The sequence below is a fragment of the Cydia pomonella genome, chromosome 9 (genome assembly GCF_033807575.1).
Source record: "Cydia pomonella isolate Wapato2018A chromosome 9, ilCydPomo1, whole genome shotgun sequence".
In the NCBI taxonomy this organism is placed as follows: Eukaryota; Metazoa; Arthropoda; class Insecta; order Lepidoptera; family Tortricidae; genus Cydia; species Cydia pomonella.
In genome coordinates, this window is record NC_084711.1 from 10,955,552 (window position 1) to 10,974,891 (window position 19,340).

Sequence of the window (19,340 nt, forward strand, 5' to 3'; positions counted from 1 at the left end):
GAGGACGAACCGAGCAGGTTCGGACACGCACAGCTCGGTGCTGCATAGGTGCTGTGCGTGTATACGCGCAGGTCTCTTGTATTTATTTACAACTCGGGCAGTGAGCATAGTGGTTTTTAATATGGATTCCGTGATAAATGAAAAAGCAATTGAACTACTATGAAGTATTGAATGTATTTACAACATAAAGCACAAAGACTACAAAAAAATACGTTATTATTGTAAAAATGTAGTGTAGTAGTAAAATGTAGTAAAAATCAAATTATGTACGATTGGAATACAAGCTTAGTTTATGTAGTATGAACTATTGTGCGATGAATAATATTATGTACTCTCAATGATCTCGATTGAAGTGAGACTTTTTTTTCTCTAATTGCAATAATGGCATTAAATAGGCATTAGTACGAAGCAAAGGCATTAATGCACTGCCTTCCAAGTTTTGACTCCTTGCTTCTATATTTTCGGACAAGTTTGACTCGAAGTCAGTTCAATTGATATCATTCGCATCATGTCGCCGTGTATAATTTTGACAAAATTGTTCAAGCAGCATGCAGCTTTTGTAAGGTGGGCTAGTAACATGAAAGTAGTGTCGCAGGAGTATTTTGTGTTAAAGTAAGAGGAGTGCTTCCTCTTCGTCCGATAAACTGTTGTCGAACATTGATAGTCGTTTAGGAACTAGGAAATAATACGCAAATTTATATCGGCGGGTGTGTAAGCAGCATGCACGCACGACAGAGCTGCAGCGTAACTGGGGTGTTGTGCACGTCTACGCTTACGTCGACGCACACGTGCTGCGCACGCAAGCGGTGTGGTTTGGCCTTTAGTCATTATAAATAATAATCAGTTATTATGTATAAAAGCTGTTTAATCACTATGACTGTGTCGTCTGTGACGTGTACAAACACATCAAAAATGCGGAATCCGCATTTACCGGGTGGAATGACACTGTTGATAGATCATATAGGTACGTAGCCGTTTGTTAGCAAGGAATTACTATCTGATAGACCTCCCATGACATGCAACATTATTTTGTAAGTATCAAAGTGTTTTTTTGGTAATTTGATTATTTTTGCGCTAAAGCGCACGGTTTAGGAGATACAGCTCTATAAAGTTTTTTCAGGCATGCAGAAATTTTTAAAGGGCTGTATCTCCTAACCCGGGCGTCGTAGCGCAAAAATAATCAAATTTCCTTTCTCCTTTTAGTAACCCCAAAGTGATAATAAAAAAAAATACAACAAAAAGGAAGGAAAAAAACATCCCATTTATTATTATTATTATTTCATTGCATTTTTGAGAAAAGCATTACACAATTCTCAACGAGAAATGGGGTTGCCGGCCGCGTATCCCTATTCGTCCTCGCTCGTCTGTCTATGTATATCTAGTATATCTACTTGGCCTGCAACTAGGGTTGCCAACTATTTTTTGGTGGAATATAGTATTTTCCAGAATAAGGCAATAAAAATATAGTACATTAAAAAAAAATATAGTACTTTTAGATAAAACGCTTAACATAAGTGTAATATGTGACGTTATACGACCGTTACACGTTACACGTGACCGTTACGTGTGACCGTTATACGTGTTATGTGTTTGACGACCGGTTTGGCCTAGTGGGTAGTGACCCTGCCTACGAAGCTGATGGTCCCGGGTTCAAATCCTGGTAAGGGCATTTATTCGTGTGACGAGCATGGATATTTGTTCCTGAGTCATGGGTGTTTTCTATCTATTTAAGTATTTATAAATATTTATATATTATATATATCGTTGTCTAAGTACCCTCAACACAAGCCTTATTGAGCTTACTGTGGGACTTAGTCAATTTGTGTAATAATGTCCTATAATATTTATTTATTTATTTATTTATTTATATATGAAAAGGGAGCTTATTGTCGATGGCGCTTCCGCCGTCATAAACGATGCTCCGATACAAATACAACGCTGCGCGACGCAGTGCGGCGTAAGCGCCATCGACAATAAGGTCCCTTTTCATAGATAATGCCACATATACGTTTAATCATACTTACTAGCACTCTGTTAAGATTAGTTATGGTAACGATTTTAGAGCAAAAATGTAAAATTGATAGATTTAGTCGTTGAAATTGTACTCCTTTTGTTACGTAATATCTAAATAACAAGTTTTGGTTTCTATTAGCACGTCTTCTCATCTTGCCTTTTAATAATGAGGTCGCAAGCGTGCGTCCCCGGTAATATGTGACGAGAAGGGACAGTTTTTAAAAATTCATCAAAAAACTATGGTAGTAAATTATACAAAATGATGTATAAGAACAGTTTTAGCAAATGTTGTAGATTGTTTAAGTATCAAAATTACGTTGAAATTAAGTCGACTTTCAGAGAAATTGTCACTTGTTTTGAAGTTAGTTCTGAAGAAAATTGATTACGTTTAACTTTTATTCAAATAACTAAATTCAAATTTATAATAACAAAAATGTAGTTTATTAAATTTGAAGTACTGAATATGTGTAATACAAAATTACCATTTTTAGCAGTCCAAACTTTACGAAATTTACAAATAAGATCAACAAAATCAGCGCTTTACGCGCGTTTACCTAAACGTCCATCAGAAAAACAATCATTACTAATTAAATGAGTCTATTTAAAAAAAAAATAGTTAACAGAAGTTGTACAATTTCATCGACTAAATCTATGAATTTGACATTGTTGCGACTAAAATCGATAACGGCCTCTTAACTATTCCTTTTGTATAGACCACTCTCTGTTGTCAAAATTATCCTATTCCTAGACTCCAGCTATCATGCCATCCGTTAGTCATGTATGTAAAACTGCTCACTCGTCATCTCATACGCCCAGTAATAATAAAGAGTAAAAAAAAAATCTTTTTAATAACAATATTTATTTAAAGTTTAAATTTATATTTATTATTGAGATTTGTGCACATTTTAGTAATGTCTAATTTTTAATAAAATGAGAAAACGATTCAGTACATTCATACTGAATATTTATGACAATTTAATAGCTCACTTTTTATTAAATTTATGTCAGCCCTGATGCATTCCTCACGCCATTTTGTCTTCATACTTGAAATCATTTTATTTGATTAGAATTTAATTGATAATCGATCTTGAACAAATTAGAAGGATGTCGGAAATATAGTATTTTAGCGTACTATATATTTTTTCAACAGTATATAGTACAGAGAGCCAAAATATAGTACAATACTATATAATATAGTACGGTTGGGAACCCTACCTGCAACCCTTCGGTTCCCGTCCTCTATAGGTAGTAATGTACTATTGGTTTATTAAGGTCAATTTTTTTTGCTGTTTGCTGGGGGGTCAGTTATCTCTGCTTACTGTACATGGCGTGTTATTACGGCCGTACGCCACAGTGGGCTGTAATAGGTGATGATGATGATTTTAATGACATTAAGTAATGGCAGGGGCAAAGTATTTATAACACGTAATGATTGGAATAGCCATAGATATGAGAGGTATTCATTAAATAAAAAAACATTTCCACGAAACTGTTCAATTTACAGTTGACGTCAAAATAATTAAGATTATCTTTAGATTAATCTGTTACCAGACTGTACCCAAGTTTATCACTGATCGAACAAGAGATTAAATTCAGATACACTGGTATCTACTGTTAAACAGTAGCCGGTAGCATTATCGAAAGTTTTTTTTTGTTGATATCTTTCTCTTAATCTTTTATGTTTAAAATTATTTATAAATATTTTTAGGGTGTCTTAATTTATTAAGATCATATCTGAACGAGCGAAGCGTCTCTGTTTCAGCTAGGGCAAAAATGTTTTCTTATATTCAGCCGTGCTCCTCTACTTTTTTTACGAGTATCGATTCAGATTTTGGTAATTCTTAAAAATGGCGGAGCCATGGTGTTTGCAAGGTCTGCCACGAGCCATAGTTAGATGCCTGTTATATATAATGCCTAACCTAACCATGAATACCATAACCAGAAAGGTTGTTATACTCTTTAAAGGTACTATAGTTAGGTATCTGTTAACTCGGTAATTACAGCCAATTACATTGAAGAAACAATGATCACTTAATTTTTTTCTCTTTATTATTAACAGTAACGGTGAGGTTTTGCAGAGGAATAATAAGACGTTCATTTAAAATCAGCAAAGACGTAGGTACTTATATATTAATTGTAGGTAGTTTATTTCTATTCCATTCACAGTTGGAAGTTAAGTTGTAAGACAAGCGACAAATGGAAGTAGGGCTAATTTGGTCGGCTCTTTGTCATTTGTCACCATACCTGTCACGTTCTAACAAGTGGGTAAGCGCGAAAGTGACGGGCATGTAAATGTAGATGTAGTGTAGGTATAGTGACAGGTGATAAAAATGGAACTATGCTGCCACAGCAGAACTGTTATTTAACAAACAAAAGAAGAAGGAAGTAGGTTCTCCAGTCAACATGTATACGTACGTTTAACAATTTAAATTATATTAGAAATAAATTAGGTTAAGTTACTTATATTTTAACAGTACCTAATAGGTTTAAAATGAGTACGATTCATCCTCGCGTTGTCCCGGAATTTTTACCCTCATGGGAGCCTAGGGTCCGCTTGGCAGCTAACTAACTAACCTAAATTGAATATTAACAGGATTTGTAATTTGCTTTCCGACACATCACGTACATTGCAGTTCGCACACTAAACAAAAGGGGGAGGGCGTTTTTTAGGGTTCTGTAGTCAACTTAGTTTCGCCATGTCCGCCTGTCTGTCTGTCCGTTCGAGGCTTTGCTCCGTGTTCGTTAGTTCTGGAAAACATGGATATATAAATCAATCCTGTCAATAAAGTGGTCAAATAATTTTTTTTTTTTTAGGTTACCTCCCTCTCTTCACGTAAAGTAGGGATCCAATTTTCGCTACAACCTTATGTTGTAGGGTGTCGTTGGATAGGTAGGTCTTTCAAAGGTATAGTATTTCATATGGTATTTCATAGGTCTTATTACGAATAAATACATAGAAAACAGCAAACATAGATCCAATAGGACATAAGTTGGCTCACCGGCCCTAGGGAAATTTATGTAGTACACAAAGTAGGCAAATAAATGATATTCTGATTCTTTCAACGAATAGAGGTCTACAATAATTATTTTGTGATAGAAGGAAATAATTTTGGAAATATTCAGCCCGAAAGAAAAAAAAAGGTGAAAGTCATAAAATGAAAACTATAGCTAATAAGTATAATTATGATCAGTTAAGCTGTTTATGAGCTATCGTAAAAGTTTTCCCTTAAAAGACCCCTACCTACGGAGGTATTCCGGTTTGCTTGTTATGTTATTTACGTTACGTTATGTCAGCTGCAGAGAGAGGTGACCAGCCCAATGGCATACAAATGTGTTTGCAGGTCACCTCTCTCTGCAGGGACTATACATGATACTTACAAATAACTCCCGTTATTACCTGCAGTTAATTGTGACGGACGGGTAACTACAGAACCCTACACTGAGCGTGGCCCGACTTGCTCTTGGCCGGTTTTTTTTATCTATTAATTAAGTACGGTTCGTTCTGAAAATTCGAATTTTAGGTAGGTATTGTGTCGAAACCTGCAGCTCGATAAACAGATTATAACTAATTTTGTTTACAACTACCAACCTTGAGTTTGAAAGTTAAGATGCCTTAAATAAACATCAGCAACTACATATGTGGGTCAAGTTTCATGCGTATCCGGAAAACGGCAATAAACTACGACGTTCACATTTGCTCTGCTGTGAGCTGTGTGAATAAAATATGTTGGTGCGAACTGCGAAAAGGGCACCCTGTGATTCATAACATGTTGGTATCATACCGACTCGGGATGGATAAAAAATACGATGTACGCAAAAGGCAATTTGTTGGCCATGTCATAATATGCAATATAATAAAAACATCTATACTATACAAATTCCAATCGCTTTAGTAGTCAGCACCCAGGTATTGTAACTGTGACTAACTGCGTAAGAAATTGATACAAACCGTCGATTTGTTTCGCAATCAAATTCAATGAAACATTAACAAACCTGCAAGAATCAGATGAGAAATAGTTTTATTCTGAGACTTTTAAAGGTGAACGTGATCACAAGGCACGATCAAAAATAGTTACGAGCCATTTTCGACTCTATTGCGCGAGGAACCTGACGACGTCAAAACGACGACCGTACTAAACAGTCTCCGCATACCGATAACATGATTCTACGTACACATTCAATTATTCTGTTTCTGACAACTGTATTGTGTCTGTTGTGGCGCCAGGTGCAGTTTTTTCGCCTGTCTCTGTTATTGAATTCATGTAGTAGAATGCTACCTACCTGGTATATCATTTATTGGGCTCATAGGTACCTATTAATATGTCCGATATTGGAATTAGGTACCTACATGAACATGTTTTCGTATCTACTGACAGTCCTAATTATAATTTACTTACAGATTACTAATAAATGAAACTATTGTTGTTTTACTTAATGTGTGTGTCTACGGTAGACGAATACAATTTTAGTAGGTAGACAAAATGCATGCAAGAATTGTCTTTGCGAGTATGGATGAATAACCCCATTCGACGTCCGCGCGGCAATAACATTAATGAAGATACCTATTATACACATTTGCAATTTATTATAAGAATCCCATTTGCCTGGCAATATGTACGATTTTAATTAAAATAATTATTTTTATTATCAGTTTATTACATTTATCTAAATAACTCATACACACTTCACGCAAAGTATACCTACCCAAATGCAAACAAGTGTGCCTTTTTATTGCAGAGATTAGCCTAGAAAGGCAACGAACAGGTAAGTAGAGGTAGATAGCGAAACAATTATCATAAAGGTACATCCCCAGGGTGACGGTATTGTTTGTTTATCTTTATACAGGTAAGCACCTACTTGTTATACCTAAGTCTAAATGTCTAGTAGGTACTTAAGTGGTTACTATTTAATTAATATTGCAAGTACCGAGGAACACGTTACGTGTGTTAAAGGAAATTAATCACTGATATCAATATTTTAATTTACTTCAAAGGTATCTACCACGAATTTGTCAAATCATTACTGCTTTAGAATTATATCACATTTTTTTATCATTTCCTGTACCTAATCAATAAAAACAAGGTGGTACTTACATAAACAATACGGATATCAGGCGGCACTTTCACTTTCAAACTGCTGTTATAAGATTAGGTTAACACTAAGTTTGGCACCGTTTGTTGTGTTGTGTGTGGTGTGGGACATAGTATGGCTGGTGGTGGCAGCCATGCGCAGCGCTCCGCGGCGCGTCTCTCACTGGTGCTGGCCGCAGTTACCGAGATTCCGCGTAACGCCGTTAAACTTCAACAGCCTTAACTGCATTCTCGCTTATCAATAGTTTGATGTCTGATGTTTAATACAAAGTAGGTAGGTACCTACATTCAGGTGAATGTGCCTGTAAAAACGTTAAGTTGACCTAAATGCTAAGGCACCAATCATTATGTTAGGTACCAACAAGTTCGAGAAGGTAAAACGGGCACCACATTACCAAAAATGCGCTAGCCAACATTAATGAATTGACGAAATGGAATCATATACCTGACAGAAACTGACATATATTTGAATTATAATAGGCACTTTCGACTCCTAACCAACTTTGCCCGCTTTAAAAAAAAACACAATTTTCTGGAAAACAACCTATCAAAGGATAACATTTATTTTGGCTTACTGCAACCATTAATTGTGATCACATACATTTATTTGCAAAAAGATTTTCTAAATCATCATTTAAACCACTCTTTGCTAACTTTGCGGGCGGGTGAAGTTATCTGACGTTTTCGCCAACATTGCCCACGTCATTTTCATATAGAAGTACAGGTGGTAAGACGTTGAAACAAGTGCCACTTAATAATAAAGGGCAATCCTAGCGTTCCCTTGTAAAATCTTAGGGCGTTAGGGCTTAATACGTAAACTTCTGAGCAAAATGGGTGGACAATGTTACCTAGCCGTTTTTGCACTTTTCTATATAAGCAGCATTTGCAAATGTGTTTAAAAAATCTGTCGCAATATGTAGTTTAAAGGCCGAAAAAATGATATTTGCTGCATTTTACAAACGTTAACGGGATAAAACATTTAAGCAAGAGATAACGAGACAAATTAAATACAGTACTCAGTCAGTACTTAATCAAAAGTGACAACCTAAGCCCTTTTTTATGGCGGGCAATGCTGACATTAATAGGTCTGTAAATTACTACATTTCATTACCCGCCGTCATAACTTTAGTTTCTTTAGGCCTTTTTTGTTTAAGTCTCAACATAAATAATCTTTTTTTAATGTTTTATAACTGAAACCCCAAAATAGTTTCAGCATTCATTTTTCAACGTTTTTTGCTCGTATCCTGTATTTAACAACCTGCTGAAAATTCCCAAGTCAAGGTAAGCACATGAGGGTTATAAAGTTTTGTCACAAATATATATAACCTATTCTCTAATAAAAATAGTAGTATATACTGTTATACATTTGTCTATATAAACGAATCTGTTTAAAAATGTATTTTTGGGCAAAGATACCCCTGGCAGCAAAGTTGGCTAGCTTGACGGTACGCAGGTACGACTCGGGTTCAATGAAGAGCGTAAATTTGTACCTACATGAAATTCTGTGCACCATGACCCGTTTCATTATTTTTCATTGCTCTTCAAAGTACCGTCAGATAAAAACCGAAAAGGAAGGAAGTGGTGACGTGATGGGAATTCAACGTCGCATTTGGTGATGTTAAAAAATGATGAATCACAGCCGGCCTATCCGGCCCTCCCGCTATTTCGCAGCTTCCATGCATGTGTTCCGCCCCCTGTGACGTAAACCAAGCAAACCCAGATGTGACTAGATAATAGCTATCGTATAGTATGGGTACAGTCGGCAAAGTACGTTCATTACATACAATCCAACATAAACCTCAAGATGCTCTCATTAAGTTGAAAACTGCTTGATGACTATTTACCGGCAGTAGACTGTCATAAACGACAAATTACACATAGATGATGACACACATTTTATACAATGAAAGTAGGTAGGACCAACTCATTTAACTAATTAGGTAATAAACATTAAAATGTTCCTGGGATTTATGGCGAAACAGAAAAATAAATTAAACAAATGAAGAAGCAATACAAAATTTGTAGCATTAACATTGCAGCGTAGGTAGTCGAGTTAAACAACTGATAAAAACCAATCGCCGGAGTGAATCAATTTAAGGTTATTTTCATTCTATTTCTTAACCCTACTTATTCAATTGTACTGGATTTGGATACACGCATCCACTACACACGGAGTCTACTCTGCTACGAAAATGCTATATCCAGAATTTACGATGACTGTAACCAACCAAAAAACATCGGTAGATTGGTAGGTAGAGTAACTACTGTAAGTACTTATTTACACATTTATACCTTAATGTTTCTCTTCTTAGGGCTTAAAATCTTTATAGGGCTGTATCTTAACCGTGTGGCGTAGCGCAAAATAATCAATTTTCGTTCCCCTTTAAAACCCCTATACCCTATTCAATAATGAATAAAAAAAACACAAAAATGTGTATTGGCTTTATCATAATGAACAAAATTTCCTTATAGTTTTTTTGTGTCTGAAAGCCATCATGATGCTGTGTCACTGTGAAAATTTAAAAAGAGCAACTTCCCGGCCTAGATCTGCAATCTTTGTATGAAATTTCATTAAATATTACCCTCTCGTCTAGCCGCGCCCGGAACGTGATACTTCCCAGCTTAATATGAAGAACATAATATCAATATTGTATTTCAGGTTTTTAGGAAATAACTATTACAGTACATATGATCCTACTTTCCCAATAGCGCGGGAATGAGCGCTTTCCGAGTTTCCGTGCCTACGTCGAAAATTCAAAGGGCCATGTGTACTGTAAAACTTTGTACGATAAGTATACGTGTCGATTTAAAACACTCACTTCAGTCACCACTCGATGCAAATTTCCTACTTTTCGCACTTGTATCATAATGTACTAAGTGAGCTATTCCATAATAAACATTACTAATATTGCGAATACTTAAACATAAATATCATTGGGTATCATTAGTTAAATGTATTATACTGTATACTAACCATCTAGGTATACCTATAGTCAAGATTTACAAATTACCGTTTCTAATCTCTTTTTCCCTAGCACGTGACGCGCGCAAAGTGAACGCAAACCTTATACATAATCACGTGATAGGTAGAAAACGTTCGTTGAAGCAATGCTCTTGAAGCTTGCCTCATTGAAAAACGCTGTTTCCTAACATCTAAGCAACTGCTACTAAAAATGTTTTTATATAAGATAAATGACAATAAATTTTGCAAGTAGGTAGAATTGTATTTCCATTTCCAGCCGCTGACGGTAGTAGGTATAGGTAGTGCCCCAACACACATTACAGCCGTTGATAACGAAAATACATTCTATTTCTTTCTTCAATGGCATTTACGACTGTTATTTTTCTTTTGATACATTTCGCGGCATCTTTTATTTAAACTTCTATTAATATTATAAAGTTGAAATTTGGTGGGCATTGACGGGACGTAAGGGAAAGTAATTATTATAGACTTACGCACGAACAACGTGTTGAGCAAACGCTAAATAGCAATTAAACGCCCGGGGTGTTGATATCAAAATAAAGTAACTAACTTAATTTTAAACTGCAGTAGATAACTACTTAATGCTTAAGAGTCATGGCATGTCGCCGCCGGATGCCCAGGCTGCGCCCGCGCCGTCTGTGCCCCACTTTCCCACCTCCAGCGATGGGGAAAGCTAAGTCGAGGTTGTCGCGCCTTAAAACTCTAAGAAGACCTTAGAAGTAAAAAAAAACAAGTGTGCAATTATCACCGTTAAAATGATGTAGACATTGAAAAGAAGAGTCCTTATTTGTATAGGTACCTACCGCCTGTGTAAAAGAAAAAGAAAATAGGAAGAACTAGAATAAGCAGAAGAAGTTGAATTAATATAACCTAACCTAAGTAGGTATAGTGAGACGACCTTTTAAATAGATCTTTATAAATTTACGTTATACATATTTGATTAATAATGCGAATATCAATATCGAAATATCATAAAACTACTAATTTTACCCATTTTGTCACCTGCGTCAAATCTACTTTTTGGGCACTCAGATGACTCAGGTAAAAAAATATGTCATTGATTTGATATTTTACATCGCGCTCGCACGAGCGAGATCCACTGAGCGTTTCATAACAATTTCAAATCAACAACAGATTGTTTGAATCTGAATGCCGTTCCAGTTGTAAAACTTGCAAGTCAACTTGATTATATTTAGACGCGTCATCGCTGTGTGATCTTGATCAGACGAGTTATGATTACCAGATTACCCATGCATTCTCTTAGCCACCGATAGGTACCAAATTCTACCTATGATTTCTGCTCGAATGACCAGACACCATAATTCAGTGTAGATGAAGACAGGTACAAAGGAATTATTTATACTTACATAGTGCCTATTCCTCAGTGTATTCAGGTGTTCGATATTTCATTATTATGTTTAAGTAGGTACTTATCATATCATAATACACAATAACGAATGTTGCTTTGTGTTCATACTCGACTAGATAGACGAACACGCATAGTATCACGAATAACACGCATTAGCTTAAGTTTGTAGCACCTAGCACCATGTAAGCGTTATCTGTAGGTAGGTTAGTGTGATACACAATGAAGATGACGTTACGTCCTCGTAGTGACCGTGCCAGGCACGGCCGACGCTGGCGCAATAACATAAAATCAAACAAGCAAAAACTCTGCCTTTTGACTCCTGCGCCGATGGCAATTAAGAATCATTACGAAAAAAACAGATTGACAGTGTCACCGTCGTATAGGAAATACGGGTACTTTTTTTAAAGTTAAGTCACTACCTACGTAATTACCTAATTAACTCCGTTGTGCATATTCGACTTGTTTTAATGACAAGTCTTGACATGGCATTTTACTTAACTGTCTTTTGTCTTACATAGAAGTTTGTACGCAAAGGGAATAAGGTATATTTGAAGTTTACTGTGTAATAGGTACTTACTGTTATGAATTGTGTTGATGTGTCTCTAATTGTGTCGAATGACTAAAGCTAACTTTAGTCAATCGAAACGCAGTTAGAATCAGACCAAGATATATTGGCAGTGATTTTGACACCCAGACAGTGCAAGTGTTATTTTAAACGTCAAACTTGCATGAAATTATGATGTTTACTTAACACCTGCAAAGGCTGGGCTATCAAAATCGCTGCCCAATTAGCTTGGTCTGACTCTAACTTATAGCCCGACAAAACAATAAAATAGAATTAATAAGTTGAAGGAAAGGACTGTTTGTTTTAGTAAGAAAATAATATTTAATTTAACTTATACATATTATAAACTAAACCATATGGAATGAGTTGTTGGTTTCGATTATATAATAAATATTTTTCGACTACTCATGCGACATTTTCATCGATATCCTTTGAGGTATTTGTATGAGATGTACGCGTCGACGCCGTGAAGAATCCCCAGAACTACTCCAATGTACTGAAACGAAGAGAATACATATTTCGGCAGATGCAATTTATAGAGCCATAAAATACACAAAAAAATCTATGGGTAATTGAAGTCAATAAACAAAGATATTACATATATTTCAGTAGGTATAATAAATATAGGGAACCAGGAACTATATGTTGTATATATGTGAAGAAAAATTACCACTACCACAGGCTGTTGGCTATAGGAAAACATCACGAGGTAACCATCCAATATCAACTATACGCATTCGCACTGTGATAAGTCATATGGCCGTCACGTTTGTAAAATAAACTACGATTACCTACGCCCACTTTGAGGCCGCGGACTGGACGCAAGCGGCGAGCGGTACATCAAGGTCGTTCATACATTTGGCCGAGCGCAATGTATGAATGGCCTTGATTTGCCGCTCGACGCGCCGCTTGCCGCTTGCGTCCAGTCCGCGGCCTTAGGACAAGCAAAAGTACTAGTAGTACAGCAGTGCAAAGACAAGAAGGACGAAAGTTAAGAGCTACCCCACACTAGCGTCTCCCGAGCGTCGGCGTGTAGTCAACTCTATGGCCGCTGCTCAACGCAGTGTTGAGGCAACTGCGCAGCAACGCCATTTTCCATAGCGCTGACCAGACGCCGACGCTTTAATGACGCTAGTGTGGGGTGGCCCTAAGGTAAGTCCATAGTTGATGCAGAATATGCGTACATAGACTGCAGTCATAGCTGGGTAGGCAGAGTACATGCTGATGACGGCGTATTGCGGGTAGAGGTAGAGGTTCACCGCCACACCCATGTACGATGAAGCAGACAGGTACAGGAAGCAGGCCGTCGCGTTGAACAAGCATTCCTGTGGACATCAGGCATAAAAATCAATTGTTGTATACTATCCAAGTGCATTTATTTTGGAATAATCCTAAAAATCCTAAAGCAAGTAAAAGTAAAAATAAAACCGGCCAAGAGCATACCGGGCCATGCTTAGTGTAGGGTCCCGTAGTCCCAATAAGCTGTCTTGAACGGGGGCTATTAGGTGGTATCCCGTATATAACAAGCAAAAGGAAGTGCTCCCTTTGCAGCATTTTTATTAAGAATGGAAGACTTTTTGTAAAAACTCAAAAACAGCTCTACGTTGCCGTTTTTTTTTTCGCATTTCCGCTACATACCGGGAAACCCAAGTTATCGGCTACGACGTAGCGCTACGATCGTAGCTCAGCGGTGAACGTGATAAACTAAGCTTTACTTGCATGTTTTTTTTTTTCATAATTGTGGAGTCATGGTTCAAAAGTTAGAAGGGTAGGGAGATGGCTCCCATATGAAACCAATTAAAAAAAATGTTTTTTATAGGGCAAGGTACCCTAAAGAAATAGTTTTAATTTTTATAATTATTATGTTATCATTTGGTTGCCGTGATTGATTTATGTATCCATGTTAAATTGCAGCTTATACATCTATTATACAGACAGACGGACATGGCGAAATAGCGAAACTATAAGGATTTTTACGATTTTTTAGTTGACTACACAACCCTAAAAGAGGTAAACGATGAAATCTGGCCATGCATATCCATAAATGATAAGTATGGTATTTTTAGACTATTAGCAGCACTTTTTTTTAGTAATTGATGGATATCAAACTAGATAATAAAAATAGAAACACAATTAACGTTGAGTTATCTATCAAATCAAATCAAATCAAACATTTATTCAGCAAATAGGCCACAGGGGCACTTTTACATGTCCATTTTTACAAACAATAAATTAAAAAAAAAACAATTACAAATATCGAATCTATGAAATAATAAATACTTTATTAGAGATGTATACTGTCTCTAAATGTCAAATTACACAAAAAAAAAACTATGATAAAAAAATAAAACCATAAAATACTAAAATTCTTTAGAGATGTATAAGTCTCTACGTGTCAGAGATAAAATATAAAAATATATATTAAATTATCCTTAGAGATGTAGAGGGTCGCCAAGGCTTGAATTCTTATATAAATAATTAAGACTAAAAAATTAAAACAGACAAGAACCGAATGAAGTGTCTCACGTTAATGTCACTCAAAAGTAAAGTTACATACTTTAACATAACCTGTACCCCGTGTAAGCTTAAACAGACCGGTCTCCACAAACAGCACCCGTTCACGAGTATGACGTGTATCTCAGCCATCGCCTCCCTTAACCTTCATTCGGGAAAGTGGCGACCCGATCAACGACGCCACAGTAAGTAAAGACTTTTAAGCGAGCATGACATGTTCAAGCTGCCGGGTTGTATTAATATAAATATAATAAAAAAAAATGTGAGATACAACATTTGTGCTTGTAAGTTACATTAAAGACGGCATAGCGCCACATAAACGCGACTACATATTATTCATAAGGAGTGCCTACCTATAAAACTAAATTATAAATTTAAATTGACTTAGAGATGTACAGGTCTCTAAGTGTCCAAATCATTAAAATAGGTATTAAAATAAAATGAAATTTAAAATAAAATAAAATTTAAAATAAAATAAAATCTTAGAGGTGTATAAGGTCTCTAAGTGTCCAATGACTATGACTTCTAATACTTATTATAGGTGTATGGTTTATCGTTTGTTAAAATAAAATGGGAGATAGATCGAGTTATCTTCTCGTGCCTAGAAAAACCACTCTACTATTTTCGTAGTGCGTAGAAGTTAAAAGACTTAGAAAACATTAATCCTGGCAAACCCGATTTGTCAGTAACATGAACAAAAAAACAAAAAACTATACTCATCCCTTTCTTATGGGTACTAGTCGTACTAGAGTACTAGCAGGCAAAGATAAAATGATTCTCTCCGTCTATGTTTGAAATGAGACAATCCCTGGCCAGAATATACAAACATATTGTCTTTTTTTTCACTATAGGTAGTTAACATTCTTCTAATTGACTTCAGATTGAGGTAATTCGGCGTCTCGGTTTTTGTATATTTGCTTTGACAGAAAAACGGCTCCCATACAAAAAAACCATTTAGTGCTTTTAGTAGATAGTTTTCCAGGCTACCTCGCGTAGAAAAGAGTAATTTTTTGAGAAGATGCGTAAACGAGCGTAAAACAGCTCCTGAAAATATAAATACAATTGTGGCATTGTAGCAGCAACCGAAAGAAATTATTAGAAAACGTTAGATAAAAAATTTATATATTTGGCAAAAAATTACGCACAAAACCAACACATGGTAAAATTATTGTATTTTTTATACTATAGGTACTAAATGTGCATTCCGGTCATATGTTTAACTCGTTCACTTATTTCCTGTAGAGATTACTAAGTTAAAAGAATCAAAAGCTAATTTTAAACGAGCGTAAAACAGCTCCTGAAAATATAAATACAATTGTGGCATTGTAGCAGCAACCGAAAGAAATTATTAGAAAACGTTAGATAAAAAATTTATATATTTGGCAAAAAATTACGCACAAAACCAACACATGGTAAAATTATTGTATTTTTTATACTATAGGTACTAAATGTGCATTCCGGTCATATGTTTAACTCGTTCACTTATTTCCTGTAGAGATTACTAAGTTAAAAGAATCAAAAGCTAATTTTACATTATACTTATGAACACCGAATGCTTAATGGGGTACCACGAGTATGTGGACAACACGTAGCAGGCAGGCCGAGGCGGTGGTGAGGAACCCGTGGCCGGACCGAGCGCGATTCCGACATATATTATACTTACAAACACCGACTGTTTGATGAGGTGCTGCGAGTTAGATGAAAGCACGTAGCAGGCGATGAGCAACGCGGTGGTGAGCAGGCAGGCCGAGGCGGTGGTGAGGAACCCGTGGAAGGCCGAGCCGAGCGTGCCAGCTGCCGACATGCCGTACTTCACTAGCAAGCTCTGGCACAATCCGCCTAGCATCTGTATACGAGCAATGTTGATGGCTTGTTATAAGTACTTTAGATTTTATTTCATTTATTACATGTTTAGAGTCAGACGGAGCCAAAAGCTTTTCAACCACAAAGTATCACAAGTAGTAGTTCAATCAAAGTCTGTGCAAAGTTAGCTTAACTTATAGTCCGTTTTTTTATGATTAAAAAGAAGGTAAGCGATTTTGAGGTGTATTTTTATTAGAAAACACCTTTGAAAAATGAATTACGGCAAATGTGTAACAATTATAAATCATACTCGTATATAATACTTATAGTGTTGTATGCCTGCTGTGAGTAGAGACTGCTTACCATCAGGCGGGCCGTATGCTTGTTTGCCACCGACGTAAAAAAATACGACCATTTACAGCTTACATAAATAATAGTTACTGATTTTTAAAAAGCGTATTTCAATAAAAAGACGTGTCAAGATTGTTAGGTAACCTTTTTTCTTATGCTCAAAAAAACGAACTATAGTCTGTACAAACGTAAATTATGTGATCACTACACTTTATAAAACAAAGTCCCCCACCGCGTGTGTATGTATGTTCCCGATAAACTCAAGAACTACTGAGGCCCTACCCATTCGACGTGCTGCCTCTCTGTCGCACTTGTAATTTCGTACGTAAGTGTGACAGGGAGAAAACACGTCGAACGTGTTTCGCGGTAGGCCCTCTGAACGGATTTTTATCTATCAATAGAGTAATTCTTGAGGTAGGTTTAAGGTGCCGTAGTAGGTCAGAGATCGCAGTTTTTAGATCACAGTATAATTATACGGTTTCCAAAAATGTAATTAGCAATCTTAAAAAAATTCTCCAGTGGCTTCATCAGTTTGAGTACTGTTTTTTTTACTTTTGCTAATTAGAAAAAAATCTCGAACGTAGGTCTAAAACTCACTTTATAAATTTTGTAACAATTTATGCACGCAAGCGCGCGCAATTTTGGTTTTCAGGGAATTCATCAATTAAAATTAATAAAAATATGATATTAGTTATTTTATATTATTACTTAAGAACTTCAGTACCTATATTTAAAATACATAGGTACACAAATAATTTACTTTAAAGAACACATAAAATATGTTTCAACTAAACGCGACGTCATGGCGCTAGTAATACCTATATAGGATTTTATTTACATTTCGAAAGTTTCGCTTAAAATCAGGAAAACAGGGAAATTTTATTTATACCTACATATTAATAAGTGTGGTGTTTGACACTTTTTTTAATGTGGGTTTAATATGAAATATTGCACCACTCACTGGAATGTGCTACTTATTTTTTTAGGAAATACTTACCGCTTCAGCAAGTTTTATCAATCCATGTTGCGAAGTGAGGTAGCCCAGGTTGAGGCACTCACAGCAGCGGCAACAACAACATTTGATGCCACGCTCGCCGCCGCCGCCCGGCGCAACACGAACTATGGTTGGACCTCGTGTCATTTCACAATATTACAAAAAACAGTCCCAGTTTCACACCACACTTCCCTCTACAATGTCCAGACACGATCTATGGCTCATCCGACAGGAAACAAGGGAGAGTTCAAATACTTCGCCAAACGGTCATTAACAACACTATATTTTTAGATGTTTTGCGCACGCGCAAGTTCAGCGAACTTTCGCCCTATTGGCCTAATTTTGAATCGGGAGCACTAAAATATTTCCTATTATCTTCAGATGTTGTGAACCTTCTCTAACAAATGTCGGGACTTATTTGAATATGTCGCGTGCTAAGCAAGGAGCGTGCCTGCGTGTAAAAATAACTGGATGAACACCCGCGACTTCAAATATTTACAGCTGTAGAGACTTCTATTTATGGATTAGAGTAGCCCCAATACCTTGATTTAAGTTTGTTTGAATAAAACGTTGACAACATCAATCATCAATCGTGGGGCTCAATTTAAGTGCTGTTAATACTAAACTGATCGCATTTTTATTATCTATCACCATATCTGTCATGTTCTAACAAGTATGGATAAAAATGCAACCATGCTGCTGCCGCTGTAATAGGTAAGCAGTCACATGATCATCGCCCATACGATATATTTTTATTCAATGACAAATGCAGAAGCGGGTTGTGCTTTTTGCTATAAGTAATAAAACATCACATTTTACTAGAAAGTACAAATATATTAAAATAAAAGTATATATTATACAACATCGATAGCAAAATATGCAGTACCTCAAATGTTAATATACATATATAAATGTAAATAGTTTATTGTGGTAAAAATCAGAATCAAATCTTAAAGTTTAAATAACTTAATAGGTACACACCTAGTATGTATACAACTATTCTGGAAGCAACGAAGTCTTATCCGTAAACAGATGGCAGAGATATTTAACTTATTACAATTTAATTCTTAACACAATATCCTTCTTGTATTTCTCCATAAATACTTAACCGGCATACATTATACGGCAGCTTATTACTAATTAAACCTCGTATTATTTTTTGTCGAAATGTAAGTACCCATGGTTTGTCAATATGACAATCTCATTTATTCATTTACATAGTCTGTGCGGAAAAATAAGTGTCGTGGAATTTATGGGGCTCAATACATTCCATGACTCTTCTCTTTCCGAAAAGACTATATTTATTGTGTGTAAATGACAATTACTTGTTTGGTATTTACTAACAATTGTTACAACAATATTTCTTTATGTGTAGGTATTTGTATGTACGCGATTCGTAAACTTTAACCGTTTTCTTAAAAAAAGTTCTTAATACTAAATAGTTATTAGCATACTCTGGATTTTGTGTGCGGGAATAACTTGGTATATTTATAAAGTTGTGTATTGTAAAAGAGTTACCAAACTATGAATTAAATAGGTAGTACCCAAAACCCCGGGGGTATGGTTATTAGACGCATAAAGCTTACATTAAGGTTATTGAGCTACTTAACTACTTGTACGGTGACCTGGGATTTTTTTTTAAGTTTTGAGTCAAAAAG

At 36.0% G+C, this 19,340-nt stretch overlaps 1 protein-coding gene across 2 annotated transcripts; it reads right to left on the reverse strand.

Moving 5' to 3' along the window:
* Positions 1-12,005: 12,005 nt before the first annotated feature.
* LOC133521354 (protein singles bar) lies at positions 12,006-18,636 on the reverse strand. 2 transcript variants are annotated; one of them, XM_061856274.1, is made up of 4 exons: positions 17,686-18,636; positions 16,198-16,380; positions 13,205-13,345; positions 12,006-12,516 (listed from the first exon to the last, which is right to left on the reverse strand). In XM_061856274.1, exons 1-4 carry the CDS (start codon positions 17,827-17,829, stop codon positions 12,439-12,441), a joined length of 546 nt encoding a protein of 181 aa, XP_061712258.1. In that variant the 5' UTR covers positions 17,830-18,636; the 3' UTR covers positions 12,006-12,438. The 2 variants fall into 2 exon arrangements, with proteins under 2 accessions (XP_061712258.1, XP_061712257.1); XM_061856273.1 differs by lacking the exon at positions 12,006-12,516 and having other exon boundaries at positions 12,560-13,345.
* Between the last annotated feature and the right edge of the window lie 704 nt (positions 18,637-19,340).

Bases quoted from the DNA above. Each gene is read 5' to 3' on its own strand.
- LOC133521354 (XM_061856273.1), bottom strand. From the start codon at position 17,829: ATGACACGAGGTCCAACCATAGTTCGTGTTGCGCCGGGCGGCGGCGGC. The intron at 16,381-17,685 runs GTAAGTATTTCC...GCTCGTATACAG, and splicing joins TGATAAAACTTGCTGAAGCG to ATGCTAGGCGGATTGTGCCA. The intron at 13,346-16,197 runs GTAAGTATAATA...TGATGTCCACAG, and splicing joins TCATCAAACAGTCGGTGTTT to GAATGCTTGTTCAACGCGAC.